Source organism: Pagrus major, chromosome 12, assembly GCF_040436345.1.
Source record: "Pagrus major chromosome 12, Pma_NU_1.0".
NCBI classification, from domain to species: Eukaryota; Metazoa; Chordata; class Actinopteri; order Spariformes; family Sparidae; genus Pagrus; species Pagrus major.
In genome coordinates this window covers 14,296,525-14,314,508 of record NC_133226.1, presented here as the reverse complement: position 1 = coordinate 14,314,508, position 17,984 = coordinate 14,296,525, and the positions used below count along the sequence as shown (strand labels likewise).

The following is a 17,984-nucleotide window of genomic DNA, read 5'->3' as shown; positions in this document are numbered from 1 at the left end:
ATTAAATTGAACGAAAGCAATTAATTATAAAATGCCAGCCTTTCTCTTGGCGAAAATGCCGCCTAGCAGTTGTTCTAGTTACGTTAGCATGTTAGCTAGCTAATGTTTGCTAGCACTGCAGTGACATTGAAAGGCTGCACAGGTGAACCATACTCTGAAAGACTGCTGTAAAATCTGAAGCATCTTCCTTACATGCCTCATTCAAAGTCGGTGTTCATCATTAGTAGATGGTGGGCTGCAATGACTCCAGTATGTCATTTTAGTCAACAGCTAAATATGATAGTTAGCGTTAAGGGTCAGAGGAAACGTGAACTTCGCCCCTGTCCCTGTCACGGCTAATGTGGCTAACGTAAGTGAGTGTGCTCGTGTCCAGCGTTATTTTGTTAAACAGTGACTACAGTCTGGGTTTGATACAGACAGAACCGTACAAAAAAATCATAAAGGTCAAAATGGTGGTTGTCTGTTAGCTAAAGTGAGCAGGCTAGTGTTTTAAAAGTGACAGACACATCAATGAAGTGGAACCTTGCTGACATGTGTTGCTGAGTTGTTTCAATAGTAAACACACTTAAATCACTTTTATTTCAGACTGCCAGGTGGTCTGCCCTCCTGCTCGGCGTCTTCTATGGCAAACAGAGGTTTGGTAAGTCTACGCATGCGCCACAGATCTGTCAGTATCCACATTTCAAGGGCTTTTAGATGTATCCACCCTAGTCAAGTTACTTTATAGTACAGCAGGCAGTAAATTATTAGATTAATGAAGACTTGATGCCATTTAGCTGCCTCTGTTTCATTCCTACTTTTCTGACTTACTAGCCATTGTTAATGTTGTAAGTAACACCTGTGCTTTTCCTACAAAAGCAAGTCAAAATGTCTCCAATGAGTCATGACAAAGGCTATTATGAAGTTGCAGTGCTGTAATGCAACTCGCACTACAGTGAGACCCTTCTTTTATATTACAGACCCTTGTTCAGGGTCAATACATTTAGCATGTAATATGGTATTTATCAAGATTAAGTTTATTTGCATGTTGAACGGTAAGGAAATGCACTGAATGTGACTGACGGGAAACGGGCAACTTCCTGGTCCCACTCTTGCTGGCATGGATGGATGGATAGAATGACACCAGTTTTTATTCGCGCATCTATAGATGGAGGCTTATTAATTAATATATTTGACCTCTGTTCTGCTACTCTGCCACACGCTTGAAAAGCCTCATATAGGTTTTCAAGTCCAATAAACATAAGCCCAATTCAGACAAATGATTTGCAACTTGATTAAACCGTTTAGAGGCCCGGTCTGATATATAAACTGTACATCAATGTATATAAGTGTACTATAAATCTTCTTATTTCTATCTGTAAGGTGGGTGCAAGATACTTTTGCAATGTTTAGTATTTGTTCTGAAATATTGACTGGTTGTTATTCTTGTCTAGATTACCTAAAGCCCATTGCTGAGGAGGAGAGGAAGGTTGAGGAAGCAGAGAAGGCAGCCAGAGAGGAGCAGGAGCGCATCTACAAACAACTGTCAGAAGGTAACACAGGACCACACACTCTTTGTCCCTGTCTCTCTAGCTACTTGTCACACAAACACTGCTTTTGTTTCTGTTTATTCTCATGAGACACCACACATTTCAGAATTATATCCACAAAGTTACTTACATGTTGTTCCTTCTTGTTCTCTGTCCTCTCTACAGCAAATTCTGACACCATCCTCAAATGAAGCATCTCCGGATCTGAGTCATTATGTTCCAAACTTAATAAACAGGAAAAATATTTTTCATGTAATCAGTGTTCTTGTGTCATTTGTGTTTTTGTTTTTTTTTAATTTTTTATTTGTGTTAAACTTAATCCTACAATCTTAAAGAACATCAAACTGATTGATATCTAATCAAGAATGTCTTTACAACAACACAAGCGATAACTGCAGAGACAGAACACACTGTAGTACACATATTTTGTGAGAACAGGTGTGTGTTGTGTATCTGTCCTTCAGTAGGAGATGAGCCTGGGGGAAGAGCATGGTTGTAATCCTGGCCTAGTTTAGCTGCAATCCCAGGATTGGGGTCAGGGACCAGTAGTAGAAAGTGCAGTGTGGACAGAAGTGTTACCTCAATACTCTTGTGTTGTATAATATTATCACCTTGATTATGAAACTCTACATTATAGCATTATGTGGTACATGCTATTGCATTATAATTGTGATTGGTAAGTGACTGCAGGAAATTTTAATACATTTCATGTTGCAATATATGACTCACTCACAAAATGTGTCTTTAATTTTAATAATTAAAGATAGTGATATGTCTTTAAAAGTAAATATACCCAAGTGGTATGAAGTTAAACATTTTACTTTGTAAGGAAGTTTCAGTAATTCACTCAGTTACCTCATAAAAATACATTTGCTTTATTTGGGTTTTCATTGTACACATGAAGAGGCAAGCTTTAACAATCTGACCATAAATTAAAATAAAAAGTCTATTTGAAAATGTTAATGGTACATCCAGAGCATATTTAAGTACATGTATTGCTTAATGTTACGTGGTCATCGCTGATTAACCCACTCATTCCCATGTGTGAAGTACTTGTACAACATTACATTGAGGCAAGCATGATAAAAACCATTCTCAATTATTTAAGGGCATAAGAAATAACTTGACGACTCATTTGCAAGTGCTTACAAATCACTAATTTCACTACTTTAAAAAATAAGCATCTATATTTCAACTATAAAAATATTTTTTATATATTTACAGACAGGAAGTAAATATGTACAAGTCATTACAAGAAGTTGTTCTTTCGGGCTGTCTCAAACAGCTTCATTGTGTGTCTGCAGAAGTTGTTATTGCAGACTAGTAGTCCATAAACTGTAACAACAGTTCTGGTTTGTGGCGTTTTCCTGTTACCCACATTCAAATTTGTGTTAGTATGTGTGTTTTATCTCACATCAAACCACTGTTTTCACTGGCCTCAGAACTATGGTCAGTTCTCGGGTGGTGCACTAGGGCTGACCCCTGCTCTTATATAGGATGGTTCCACATGATGGCAGAGGATAAATTCCCCATCAGAGATTAATGAGTGATTGTTTCTTGCAGCAGTTGAAGAGAGGTGGTTACTCCTGCTTCCGTGCTTCAAAAATATTGACATTACTATTGCGATCCAATGATTCAGTTCATAATAAAGTTAATGTTATCTGGAACCAACTAATTTTCCAAGGTAGTACGAGTTGTAATTGTATATTCATAAAATATGAGAACTTTCTCAGCTACTCTCTCAGATGTATGTACAGTGTGAAGGCATCATGAGGAAGCAACTACAGGCTTGTCTGCAGACAGCAAAGTGAAATTTCTATGCAATCGCCTTTATATTTATTTAAATTAACGTATGACTTTATAATATGCATCTTTTATAATAGCAGCCTTGAGCTATAGCAGTCATCTACCCTAGGCTCTCTGCAATCAAGGTAAACAGACTCTCAGTTGTAAATGGTAAGTGACTGGAAGGAGTAAACATGAAATTATTTTTAAAATATTGGAATATATGTACACTAGTTTAATACCCATTGTCTGCATTTACATTTTGAAACCTTAAATGAATGTTATATTAATGCATAATATACAGCATGTTTGAAAACAGAGCTCCAAACAAGATATACAGACTACAGTGACTACAGTATGTATGTAAGTTTTATCTTCTCAAAGAAACTGAACTGACAAAAAGAAATATAAAAGTTTGTCCCACAACAAAGACACACACATACCATATTTCCATCTGAACTACTATTAATCCTCAAAATATTAGGAAACTAGTCCTATATGAGGTTTAGTAAAAACCTGAGATTCAAAAATCATAAATCAATGCTCTTCTTAGTAAGGATTCTCTTCTTGTTCAGGTGTTTTCTGATCTGAACCAGTTTTTCTGAAGGAATACTACAGATCTGTGCATTTACTCATGTATCTGTCCTCCTGACCTTATTGCAATGTTTTTTTTTTTTATCTTGGCAGTGATACTGACTGTCTGTGGTGCTCAGGTAACTCTGAATTCAGTCTCTCATGAGCTGTACATGTGCACTCCCATCATGTGCACAGCTTTTCGATCTATTAGCACACAGAGCAGGTCTTGGAGCCTGAGCCTCCACCGCCTGTGTTGTTTGTAGTAGCTGAAGGACAAAGACACATCAAACAAATGAGTCAACATACTTGTAGATCATGTGGTTGATGATTCTTTCTTGAGAGTCACAAAATGGCATGCAATGGCACAAATGGCTCTAATACCTAGCAAACATTCATTGCAGCTCTTGTGTGATAAGAATCACTGTACCTTTTGCAGCTGTGGCTGCCTCTTTAGCAGCCTTCTCTTCCTCGAGGACTTTCAGTGTAGCCTCGTACTCTTCTTTTTTAGCATTCCACTCCTTCCTGTTATTTAGGATGCCATCCAGCATGGGCGTAATTTGTGGGTGGAAGCGAGAAAACTCCTGGGAAGAAAAGAGTCAAAGACAAATTACATTTAAGAAAAAGATTGCAAAGATGAAAACAGCCGTTTAGGTTCGGGGGTTTGTTCAGATTTGTTGGTGCTCCAATGAAAATAATTGAGTGGATGTACTTTATGTACAAAGGTTGATGTACGTAAACTGTCAAGAACTGAGTTCACCAGTCACAATGCATTATTAAATTAAACATTACCTTGTAGACAAACGTGCAGACAAAGTCGATGAAACCACACTGTAACTTTGGAAGATCTGCTGCCTTTTTCCTGTCCATCATGGGCTGGGGGGAGGGACAGGAAGTATTTTAGCCACTCAAAAACATCATATAAACATCCAGGAAATCAGCTGTAATGGAAATCCGATTTGTTCTACACATGCGCATAGACCACTTGCATCGTAGGGTTGCATTTTCAGACTTGCATAGAACAAATAGGATTTCCAGTACAGGCTGGGCACTGACACACTGACTCTGAAGTCATCTGCACAATCATGTTTCTGTTACTCGAAGAGAGCCCAATGACTGAGGACAACACCTGTAATGAGAGTCACTTCAACCAGTAGCTGTAGGTCGGTCAAAGCAAGTCAAATTTAACGGCTGATTGTTTTATCAGTGTCTACGCCCTTTGTTGCTGTATATATTGACAATGCTAATAACTGATCTATCGTTTCAGTGAATGCAGAACATTCCCAACAATTGTTTCACACTCTTCCACTGATCTACAGGTGGCAGTAACATGCCAAAAAACACGGTAATCGACCAGCAAAAGGCAGCAAAGTACAAGATGAAGCTCATATGACGTAGGTATGTTGGGTTTTAGTTTGTTTCTCCATGCATCTCAAATTGACTTCAATACAGCTGACACAACAGTCTGGCTCCAAAGCAAGATTCAATGAGGTAAAGACCCTTCCTTCTTTTTAAGAAGTATTAACTACAGCAGTTTGTGCACTCACAATAGGCTGCTGCTCCAGTACTGTCCTCTCCAGGTCACCCTGCTCCCAAAACTCTGCTGCTACGGACAAAGCAACCTGAAAGATGCACACACAAACACACAAAAACACAAACACACACAGTCACTTGTGGAAAAGCAGTCAACACTCAGTTAGTCACTAATTTATTACAATTGAGAGATTTTCTTCTCACCTTGCTCTGCACCTCCCAAGGCTTGGTGATAGCTGACAAGTCACATGCGGTCATCATCATAGCCCTGAAGTCAAAAAGATTTAGAAGATCAGAGAAGTGTAACAGAACAAAGAACTACATACGTGCTCGTTGTACTCACATGACGATTTCTTTTCTGGTTGTTTCTAGAGACATGAAGTCAACCCACTTCTTCTCATCCTCATAGGTGTGTGAAAGGTCCACGATCTTCTGGAACATGGTTCTCTTCCTGACAAGGCACAACAAGAATAATTATTTGACTGTTTTTCATTCTGTCTTGTTACACTGCAGAGAAAGAGCATAAACAAGTAGAGTGAGTCAACGAGAGACTGTGCTGACTTGAAATAAAGAGCCAGGTCAGTGGCGATGATGGCGATGTCCATGAGATGAATCACATGGTCGACCTGTCGCCTGTGAAGGTTCTGGTAGATGTTCAGTGACTGCGGGTGAGATGAGAGGAGAGAGATGGGCATCAGTCCATCAGAGTTAGTAACTTGAGGATTAATATGAGATTTCAGTCATTTCTCCAGTTCACCTCCTCTTTCTCACCTCGTCAGCCAAGAGGAACTTCCCAAACTCCAGATGGTGTCGCTCCAAGATGGAGGAGCCATGTAGCTTGGCCAGAGGGTTGCCAGACCTGTTGGGCGTAAATAAAATTCCTCAGATGTGAACAGAATTAACCAGGAGGTAACAACAACCATTATTTTCAAGTATAAGGCTTCTGCATTGACAAGAGTATGACTATGATACGAAAGTGTGAGCATGTTTCGACCAATTTACTACATATTGTCCCTCACATTCAAAACTCTTTCATATGGCTTTCAAGTTTGGTAACCTGTTTTCTTACAGGTATCCACGGAATAAAAGGAACCTGAAACTTGCGTGAAATCGCTAATTCACCACAGTGAACAGGTAGATCTTTTGAAAAGCGTTCACATTTAGTTTGACTTACATTCATATAAAAAAGCAATTTCATGAGGAAAAAATGTAACGCTGCGTAAAATAAAAGCAGACATTCACTGACGTGCACTGTCAAAGAAATCTCATCGCGTTGCGTTAAAAAATCAATGGAAGCTAATAGTACCTTGTTGGGTATGAAAACCAAACTCAGATATATAAAACTCAGAGATAGAAAACACTTATGAGGCGAGTACAATGCACTACATCCCACTGCAACATTAAAGGGGACATATTATGCCCATTTTCAGGTTCACAATTTTATTTTAGGTTACTACTAGAATAGGATTACATGCTTTAATGCTAAAAAACACATCAGTTTTCTAATACCATCCAGCACTGCAGCACTGTATTCCCCCCTCTGTCTGAAACGCTCTGTTTTAGCTCCTGTCTCTTTAAGGTGCCCCCTTCTGAATACCCAGTCTGCTCTGATTGGTCAGCTTGCACAGACCTGAGCTAGCACTGCTAACAACAACAGAGCATGTCCCAGATATGTGCCGAACGTGCTGCTAGGCATAAATTATGCAAATGTGTGACATGGTGACGCAGTGTGATGTCATGAAGTCATGGAATTAAAGGCGGGACAACTGACGAGGCGTTTCAGGAGCAGTGTTTTCTGTGGGAGAGAGGAGCTTCTGTTGGTGCTGACTTTGACCTTTCTAACTTTCAAGATGTTTTTTATCACTTACTTGACTTGATACAAGTTGTTGGTCCCTCTGTGATCAATATCATGGAGGAAGCCAGCAGTTATCATGGCCATGACCTCCAAATCAGTGTAGTATCGCTTCAGCATTCCCGTCTGAGCACACAGAGATGCACACAAAGTGGTCAAAACAAGGGAAAAGAAGGGGAACATAATAGTGCCACCGGAAATTTGAATAGCTTCTGTTGCAAAAAGCGTACAAAACACTATAAGAGCGAAATACCGTTAAGAGTGTAAACATGGTCTGTCCCACGTTGAAGCCGTGGCGCCAGTTGTGATAGGTGATTCTTCTGTAGCCTTTACTGACCGAGTACATGAACCGAACCAGCACCTGACAGCAGAGAACTGATTAATAGATATACACAGAGACAATAATGTAGAATATTGTTGTGTTTGTTTTGGATGTCTAGATCACCTCTTGAGGGACCTGGAACTTCTTTACCACCCCGACCTCGTAGTACATCTGGATCCCGCACCTCACCAGGTCCATCTCTGTGCAGTTAAAGTCTGAGAAGCGAAACTCGTAGATCTCAAACTTCTTAATCAGCGGAGGTAGGTCTTTTTTCTAGGAGGGCAATGAACAGAACAAAAGCAAAATAAGATTAAACAAAATACATATTCATGGAGCACGTATTCTTGGAGCTGGCAGACGGACAGTTCTGCTTGGATCTAAGAAAATCTGACAAATTGTTTGTCTTGTAGCTAAAATTTCTATACTCCCAAATATTGGAATTACTTGATATTTTCTTATTTAAAGATTAGATGCAACTAAAGGGGCTATTTTAATGTCTGGACACTAAATTACCAGAATTTCTAGGAGCTCCTCTTCTTCACACTCTCTTGGTTCACAGCCATAGACCTCTCTGGTGTTCTGGGAAAGATGAGATGAATTCACCAAATTACATGTACAAGTACTGAGGTAGTTATAGGTAGATAAACCTCCCACATAGTGAAACTTCATACATTTGAAAACAAAGTGTGAAACATGGATTCTGTGCCATTTGGGTTGCCCTGTGGTGGGCCGATGGATAGCCTAGTTTGAGTTGGAAAAATCTTTATTTCAAACAACGAGGACACAGTACTGACCAGGACATTCTGAATCTCATCATCACGACACTTGACGTGGTAGAGCACCATGTCTTGAGCGATGTCTTTCCGATTCTCCAGCTTGTTCATCTTGTCGTAAGTGTCCGTGTTCAAAACTGACCAGCCCAGGAACTGAGTCAAAGCCTGAGAAACAGGAATCAGGATGAGAAGTGAAATGCTTGGTAGACTTCTCTCAACCACGTCATACCAACATGAATTGTATCATAGCTTCTGATTTCAAAAGCCGTGGGTGTCATTGAGCATATAGTCTATATTGTAGAACATACTATACCTCCATGAGCTGCTCGTCCTGATCATCAAAAGGCTTTCCATCTTTTCTGTTGTAAAAAGTGGCCACACCGACTATCTCTTCTTTTTTGTTGACAATTGGCAGCGACAGAATATTTTTAATGGTCCACCCACTGTTGTCGAGCGGCTCAGTCTGCAGCATCAGAACAAACAAGTAGAAACATGTGATACTGTATGAACATCTCTCTTATGGATATCCCTGGGCTGGTTTTTCCTTTCAGCTGAGTTTCACTTTCTCACCTGAAACTGAAACGTCTCATCAGCAGCTGCATTCATAATGTTACAAATCTGAGGAGCAGAAATAAAAACAGAATCATTAGGGTGGAAAACGTGCAAGTCCAATAATCTGGTCCTAACTGATTCAACAGTTTGTAGAGTGAATATAGTGAAAAGAAACATACTAAACCGCTCTCTGCAACATAAGTAGGCAGGCCGCTACTCAAGGCCCAATGATCTGGAGTTGGATTGCTGTGTGACAGAAAAGTTAAAGACATGAGCACGGATTGTGTCCAAACTGGTATTCAAAAATTCAAAATTCAGACTGAGGCAAGCCGTCAAATGAAAAACATTTACTCACGGTATAACTTTGATGTCTTCTTTTCCGTGCAATATATAATCAATCACTTTGTAGAAAATTACCTCCTGGAGAGAGATCGGATTTAAAACATTTTTAGAAAGACGAGCAAGGGCAACATCAAATATGTATATATCTACTACCAAGCAGATTGTTGACAATAACATTAGATCAGTGAAATAAGGTGGCGTACCCTGCCATCAGGAGTGACAGGGCCAGAGTAAGGTGCCTGCTCTCCCATCAACACCGGCCAGATATCAAAGAACTCCTGGAAGAAGAGAGACACAAACATGTCAGCACATGGAGATAAATGCATTCAAACAAGAGATGGTGATACTGCAGGCGAAGACACAGAAAGACACAGTACCTTCTCCTTTGTCATGTCTAGTAAACCCACGGAGTAGCGGTCACAGTTAAGGTAGGCTCGGACTGTGTACAAGGCTTTGTGAAACTGTCGCTCAATGTCTGTCAGCTCTTCAAATACCTTGTTGGCAGACCACAGCAGCAGCTGGGAGACAAAACACACATACAGCAGTCATGTCAAGCATTCAGATTCTTTTTTGATCAAATATGTAGAATGAAAAGCCAAAGGTCTATCAAAACATGCAGGTTAATGTCCCTCACCTGTCCTTTACGTGTCTCACAGTTGTGCAGGTAACTCAGGTGGAAGATCTTCAAGTTCAGAGTGGCAATTTTCAGATACTTTAAAAAAAGCTAAATGGACAAACAAGAGAGGAGAAAGCAATATGAAAACATGATATGACAGTGAAGAATAATGTGCATGTTGGGAGTAGAGTCAAAACAATCTGTGTTAACAGACTAATCGACTGACTATACAAAGTAAATCAAGGCAAAGCACTCTCAAAAGTGTGCAAATCAGCTACATGACTCAAAACTTAACTTCAGATTAATGATCGGCATTATTTTTGAGAACAGACCTTCTTCATACATTAAAACTTTTTCTAAATTCTTCTGTCTCCACTCCACTTTCTCTTTTCTCTTCCCCTTGGTTTCTACTGTTATCTGTTTGTATTAGATTCTTTTCATGGCTGGGCTTTTAAAAATTAAGCAAGAGTGATCTTAGATGAATTAGACTGTTTAAAACCAGAGTTCACTTTTTCATGTCTGATAAAAGGCTATCATTCTAGCCCTGTTGAATGTTTTTATTGGGTTAATCTAAAGGTAATGACGTCATTCAGGAAGATGACAACCCTGACACATACAACTACAATGTAAAAAGACAGTAAAAGCTTTTAAAAACTGTTTATATACTATAGGGTATACTATAGAGAATGGCTTATTCCCTGTCAGTACTTATGACAGTGACATACATTGTCTGATAGTTATGTGCTGTTAATTAAGTCTTTAACCTGCTGTGGATGAAGTCCACAGCTGACCCGACCACCTCGAGCTTATTTCCATTTGAAGCTTAGTTTATTCCTAAGTGGGATCACGTTCTCATACGAGACGGATTAATGAGCTGACGTATAGTGAACACACACACTGGTCCCACTCGTATGGACCGTAATAATCTACCACTCAACTCAAAGGGAATTCCCCACAACTATAGTGAAACACTTATGTCAGATGTATCTTAGACGTAAAAGTCAAAAACTGACAAAGATTCTGTTCAGTAGTTAAAGAAACTATGATTGAATGATGATTGCTTTGTCTGTGTTTGCTTTGTGCATCAGTGCCTGTGTGGACTCACATCTTCATCCTCAGCAGTGAAATGTGGTCCTGTGGTCTTGTTCAGAGCCATGATCACAGCCACCATGTCTTTGCCGTTGAGGATGGGCGCTGCCAGAACATTTCGGGTCTGGAAGTCTGTGAGTTCATCGACGAAGGAGCTGAAGTGCTGGCTCTAAAAGACAGAAAATAGTATTTGCGAACACACCCTTGCACACAGATCAGCAATTTATATACTATAACTGAGTACATTTGAAGACATTTTTCATTTTAGTATAACAGTAATGATTTAATTTATTTACAAGAGGTCAGTGGTGTTCCTAATCTTGATATTTTCATGAAATATCGCCTCGTGGTTGTGGGCTTCTGACAACAACTGTCTTTAGAAAAATACTTGTTATCACTATACCTAATTTTGCAAGGAAACAGAATCAGACACACGTTGGAGGAATTAAGTTTTTTACATGATTTACAAAAGCAAACTGTTCCGTAATCACTGGATCAGCCAGCTGTTTTCCACTGCTTGATTATTTGCGTTTTCATCATGAAACTACAGTACTTGCACTAAAATGGGCACAATATATATTTAGTTGAATAACTTAAGTTGAAAACTTGAACTTCTCTGAACACATTTTATAGAGGTGTGTGAAGTAAACTAGTTTTGATCTGTTTTAGATTCCTGCTGACTGCTGACTAAATGCCAGAGGCGTCTAATCCACAGCTCGAGCAGAGGCTGATGGGATCTGGAAATAAATGGATTATGTCTGACAAGGAGCTTTACACCCTCACTTGGTCACGTATAGATATGTGCTATCAACTCTTCTTTTACTTGTCTACCACCACCGCAGCGTTTAGGCATTATGTCATTTCTGAAAACATACAGGTTCAGTAAATACATTAAGTATCATCCAAACTTGTTCGCTGTTGAGTTCGATATAAAAATAAGGCAAAATATTGTTTAGTTTTTAACTCCATAAACAGGAGTGAGTGACACAAACTATGCTTTAAACCTTGGCTGTCCAATACAATGCTTTTACACCAGTGTGTTAATGATAACTACCTCATAAATTAAAGCTTCATACATTAAAAAAATATGAATTTTCTTGAAATGTTGCCTCTAAGTACTTTAATTACATGTAAATTCTCCGAATTGAATGTAAAGTGTCGCATTTAATGCAAAGTTTTTTCTATCAAGTTGAGTCAATGTATAAAAAATTAAATAAAATGACTTTGTTTGATTTAATTAAATGAATGCGGACTGTAATAAACCTTATGCGTCAAAATCACAAATCCCATTGCCTCAGTGGGCTTTACAATCTGCACAGTGAATGACATCCTCTGTTCTTAGACCTTTAATTAGAATATGGAAAAACCATTTACAAAAAAAGAGATTATTCTGTCTGCTGTAATAAATCAGTTTATACACATTGACTCAACATGATACAAAGACTTTGCATTAAATGTGACACTTTATATTGAACTTGTGATAGAATTAGATGGAAAATTTACATGGAATTAAAAACACTTAAAGTCACTATTCTCAAATCAGTTAGCCTTATTGCATTTGTCAAATGTGAACTGTCAACACTTGGCAACATGCTACTTTAAGCCTTGACATACATCTGTTTCACCGGGATTACTTTAGGGGAAAAGCCAGTTATCTTTTTGATTGTCATTTGTCATTAAGTTGGTGTTAACATCCAACAACAATTTCAAAATTCCCCCAAATTGTCTGTTGGAACCAGATATACTGTATTTAAGGGGACTGACATCGGCTGAGTCATATTTAATTAATGGGTTGAGTGAAAATCTTACGTCACTCTTACTAGCTACAAAGATGTTCAGAAACAGGCTTGCTTTCTATGAGATTAACATTTAATTGTAAAGAAGATAAACATTGACTTATTCATTAAAACCACCATGTGAGGGACTGCAGCACCACCTGGTGGTGGTATCCTAAACAACACTGTGACAGGCAGCCGTACAGATGTGCTCAACATCTGCATCCAGCTATAGAGCTTCATCATTCTAAGCCTGGGATTACTCTTCATTAGTGTATGTTTCTCCTTGCTTACCTGTGTGACATCTTTCACATTGACATGCTTCTTGGTCAGGGCCACATTGCCGACGATTCCCAAGTCCAGTGGGTAGACGATCTCAGAGTCTGGTGGCACCACACAGTCGTCCAGCTCTGCCTCTGTGTTGACATTGAAGAGCCTTGTGGCGAGCTCTCCGACGCCGTTCCGCTGCCGGTACATGAACAAGCTGCAACGGTCGGCGTGGATGAGCGCACTGATCCTCTTCAGGATCTTGAAGACCACCTTTTCCATGTTGATGTTCTCCTGCATGTCTTTGATTAGTTCATACATGATTTGGCTTTCTTCAAACTTGAAAAAGAGAGATAGTTTGGTTTCAGTAAAGAAGATGAGGACCTTCATTACAAATGCAGAAATTTGCCAAAGGTTATAGTGTACATAGATGCTCTTTTTTTCCTAAATAAGAGGCAGTGAAATAATAACATTTACCTGACTGAGCTCCTGGAACTGGCTGATGTCGAGCTGTTTCTCTGGGAGTCCTGACACCTTCGATATGGAGGCAGGGTTCATCTTCTTGGCAAAGTACTGATTAGCAAATGCAGGGTTCCCTTTGAGGAACTTTTCCACGTCTTCCTTTTGCACACCCATGGTTCCTTCTTCCTCCTGTGCTCCCAAATGCTCCTGTCTTCTCCCTCTTCAGCTCAGTGATGGAGCTCCCACTCAGTCCAACACTGCTCTCTATAACGAGCTGCCCCCAACTTGTCAAAATAGAAAAAGAAAAAGAATTGGCAAAAAACAGCGACCAATTTCCCAGTTTATCCCCTGAAAAAAAAAGAAAATCTTACCCAGGTGTTACACACAAAGTGGGTAAACAGAAGTGGACACATTCAAATGTAGGTGAAAAAATAATCCCTCCTGGGATGAGTGGACTGAGTGAGGGAAAGCCCTGAGGAGAAGGCAGAGGGCTGAATCCAAACAATCCTTCTGTCATCAGCAGATAGTGCTGAAGGTTAGCAGGGATCTGCCTATGCTAAACTTGTCAGCTGATCATCTAGTTACTGATATGTGGGCCAAATGATCCAGGCTGCAACACCTGTAGAACAGCGCGTATGGTTTCTTCTACATATATTTGATATGCTTCCTTAGAAATTAAGTAATTTTATATTTATATACGTTTCTTAGTCTTAAATAAAAAGCATGCAGAGCCCCTCAAAACTAAAAATAGAACATAAATAAATCTATTCTTCAAATATCAATCACAAAATAAAAACAATATGATAAATCTAAACAATCTTGGCTCGGTTACTAGCCACTGAATACAACAATCAAGAATCTAATTATTACACTTGTTAGATGTGTAATAAAAATAGAAGGTTTTGTGTAAAGCATCAAAATGTAGTAAACTCCTGGTATTATGATACATTTCCTGTTTAATATATTAAAAAAAATACAGACATTTATGACATATAATATGCCCTGTATTTTTTAGGTCAACATGTCTTTTTCATGTTATTTGTAAGGTTGGTATGTGTTGTCTACAGAACACTGTTTCTGTGCAGGTCTACCTGTACAAGCTCTTTAAGTCCTTATTAAACAAGGCCTCCTCTGGCATAAGCCCTATTTAGTTAGGACACTAGCTGATTATCTCAGCACCCCAACTCTCCGTCTTTCTCCTCATGCAACCTTTAACACAGTCTCCCCGCAGCTCCTTTTTGAGTTTTCCACAGCAACCGCTGTCATTATCATATTTAAAAGACTGAGAGCGCTGATTGATTAAAGCCAGCTAGAGCCCAGACACTACTTTAACATTCATGAGACTGTGAGCAACAAGCACACACAGATGCAAAGTGGAAAAAGAGACAGAAAGTTAATCCTGTCATTCAGAACAGAGAGGACCTGTCTATAATAAGGTTTCATAAACACCTTAAACAAAAGGTCAAATAGATAATCTGCTTCTACTATGATAGATTACAGCAGGTCCAAAGTGTGTGTGTGTGTGTGTGTGTGTGTGTGTGTGTGTGTACAACAAAGAATGAGTGTGGTGGTGATTGTGGTTGGACAGTTTGATTAGAATATCACACACATACATATAGAAATATAGTATATAATGTTTGATACATTTAACATAAATGTATTTGTATAAATGTGTAACACAAACTATACATATAGAGTGTGCATAGAATATTACGTGCACATATGAAAAAATCATGATATGTATTCTTTTGATATAAAAGAACATTTTTACTATCTTATTATCCTATTATCTTCACATACATGCATTACATATATACTGTTAACATGTATGGCCGCAACATATAATGCTATATAAATATTCAACATATAGATGTTTTTTGTATATGTACATACATACTTACTCTTGGCATGTCATATATGTTATATATCTATATCTCCATATATCCAAGGATTTATGTCTGTAACAATCATATATTGCATTATAGGAAGCATTTATGACAGCATCGCTCTTCAGGGTCACACTATATAAATACATTCCATTTACCATTTGATATAGGGGCTTATATGTCATGTATTACATTTACGTATGGGCCTGTTGTGTTCTTTTAAATCATTAGGATTAGTTCAGGTTTAGACACAGCAGGCTAAAGTTGATCTATTTTTGCAATTGTTATTTTTACTATAGCTTAACTCAGAGGTCTAAATCTTCAACAGTTTCATATATCAATATAAAATGTCAGCCAGGCTCAGTGAGGCCTTACAAGCAGTAGTGTGCTAACATGCTCACAATCACAATGCTAACAGGCTAATAATAGGCAATGTTTACAAGGATTACCATCTTATTTTACCGTGTTAGCATGCTAACATTTGCTAGCACTATGCACAGCTGAGGTCATTTAGGTATTTGTTCATAACACAAAGTATTGGACAAATTAACATTTCAGCTGGTCATGGCACCAGAAGGAAGAGACGGAAGATCACCAACGTTATTAGAATAAATAAAAGTTGTTAAGACTGGACGATAGACAGAGAAGACATTGCCATACTTGAAAAGGACCAACTTATTAATGTTATTCAATCATTTACTGTGCACATTTTGCAATTGCAAACAAGTGCCATAATCTGAAAAAAACATTCTGAAACTATCTTCAGATATTTATCACACTGTCACTAGGATGGACCCAAGCACAGGACACAGACACCGGCATCAGATGAGTTAAGGAAGATTTATTAAAGGGAAACTGGAAATGGAGATGGAGAGGCGGGGAGCTGAGATGGGCAGAGGGAATGAGGAGAAAGTGTGAAGGCTGGAAAGTTGCGGGCAGACAGACGGGCGAGCAGGGAGACTGGCAGATGGGTGCTGATCCTGACACAAAGGATTAAATCACTAAAGCAAAAACTAGGATGTCCTGAAACTATGACTACCACAATGATCTGGCCACAAGTGGGCGTATACTGATATACTGATATACTGCCAAGCTTATGAGCTGAGCTGTTGTGCCTCATCAGAAGGGATCCAGGAGCCAGACACACAAACACAACAGTGACAGAGGAAGATTTATCTCAGCTTTGCCTCCACGAGCCTCATTTCCTTTAGACACTACTTTGGACACTCGCACTCGACTATTTTGAAATAAAGGTTTACAGCATCTAGATGAAAAACATTTGAACTAAAGTAGGCATATTAACTTCCATTATTTGTATTATTAACTGTATCACAGTCCAAAATATTTTTCTTATCCAATATTTGTATACCATAATCTCCCTGTTATGTTTGCAAATGTTTAAAATCTACTTAAATAGCTCACTAACACTAACTGCTGAAACCTCATTCACCTTTGACTAAACCTTGATTTTTGTCCCCGTTTTACTTACAATGGAATTACATTCAGGAATTTAATCAGGGCCATTGTAGAAATAAGTACACTGACCAGTAACTGTTTCTACTTGCAGTGCTGACATTCAACACAAGATGGCAGCAGACCCTTATTTTGGCACCAGCACTCATTGAGGCACTCACACTGCTGCTCCACCAATGCAGGTGTTCTGTAATATTTTGCTTGATTAGATTGATTGATCGATTCTCAGGACTGTGTTGGTGTTCACAGAATACATGATCCTGGTAGTTTATTATGTTTGGCTTTTATTTTGACTGAATAAAGAACTGCACTGCAACAATGGCGCTTTGTTGGTGCCTTAAATCACCAGGGCCCCCTGTCAAAGAAACAATTTGACATGATAGATGTATAATGTTAAGAATCTATGTAAATGTTTAGAATAAGCACACAAGGTTATAGATATGTTCAAATAAATGCAAAATGAAATAAAATAAAAACATTTTCATACATCACCATAAAAAGAATAACTCACCAAGTCACATATCGGCAGTTTTGTATGTTCCCATATTAACCTCCACATTTAAATGAATATAATTACATTAAGAACTCTAGATATAAAAAGGTGTATAGTAAGTCTATTTTTGTCGATGATCTATTTCAGGACATACAAGCAGGATTATAGTACTGAGCAGCACAGTCAGTGGAAAGAATAGATCTGTCTGGCTTAGTTGGCTGATCCGTCTGTATCGTCACAGAGAAGACAGTTTACTATTATTGTCAGTGTGGGATGAGTCTGCAATCAGTAACTCTTTTATTTTGTACATCAAAGCAACAAATAAAATAAGCTGAGCGATTGAAATTGAGCAAAGATAAATGCATAATAGAAGAGCAAAGAGGACTTTGATGTTATTACATGATATATTATGCTAGCAGTAATCTCAGGTGACCGGGGTTAATCCAGGAAATGAAAGTTCATTAGTTCACTGCAGACCATGTGAGAGAGTGTTTGTGTGCAGGTACATAACAACACTCATGCATGCAAAGTTCATATATTTCTCACTTCTCCCTTTCACATGACAGTAAGTTGCCGATTTGATCTTTTGTTCGGTTAAAGCCTTCTCAAACATTGAATTAGAAGTGTATATAAGCCCTTATCTAACCGTATTATCAGTGTTG

The 17,984-nt window shown here is 38.6% G+C and overlaps 1 protein-coding gene across 1 annotated transcript; it reads right to left on the bottom strand.

The window, feature by feature from the left end:
* Positions 1–4,097: 4,097 nt before the first annotated feature.
* On the bottom strand, positions 4,098–13,644 carry pde6b (phosphodiesterase 6B, cGMP-specific, rod, beta). Its single transcript, XM_073478025.1, has 23 exons — positions 13,486–13,644; positions 13,036–13,347; positions 10,983–11,135; positions 9,896–9,985; positions 9,639–9,779; positions 9,465–9,539; positions 9,275–9,339; positions 9,099–9,165; positions 8,938–8,985; positions 8,681–8,830; positions 8,389–8,532; positions 8,108–8,173; positions 7,718–7,867; positions 7,526–7,633; positions 7,289–7,398; positions 6,192–6,279; positions 5,982–6,082; positions 5,764–5,871; positions 5,625–5,688; positions 5,435–5,509; positions 4,680–4,763; positions 4,318–4,471; positions 4,098–4,156 (listed from the first exon to the last, which is right to left on the bottom strand). Exons 1-23 carry the CDS (start codon positions 13,642–13,644, stop codon positions 4,098–4,100), a joined length of 2,571 nt encoding a protein of 856 aa, XP_073334126.1.
* Between the last annotated feature and the right edge of the window lie 4,340 nt (positions 13,645–17,984).

Coding starts and splice junctions, on each gene's coding strand:
- pde6b (XM_073478025.1), bottom strand. CDS start 13,644: ATGGGTGTGCAAAAGGAAGACGTGGAAAAGTTCCTCAAAGGGAACCCT. Junction 9,340..9,464: donor CTGTCACTCCTGATGGCAGG/GTACGCCACCTT, acceptor ATCTCTCTCCAG/GAGGTAATTTTCTACAAAGT. Junction 6,083..6,191: donor AGTTCCTCTTGGCTGACGAG/GTGAGAAAGAGG, acceptor TCTCACCCGCAG/TCACTGAACATCTACCAGAA.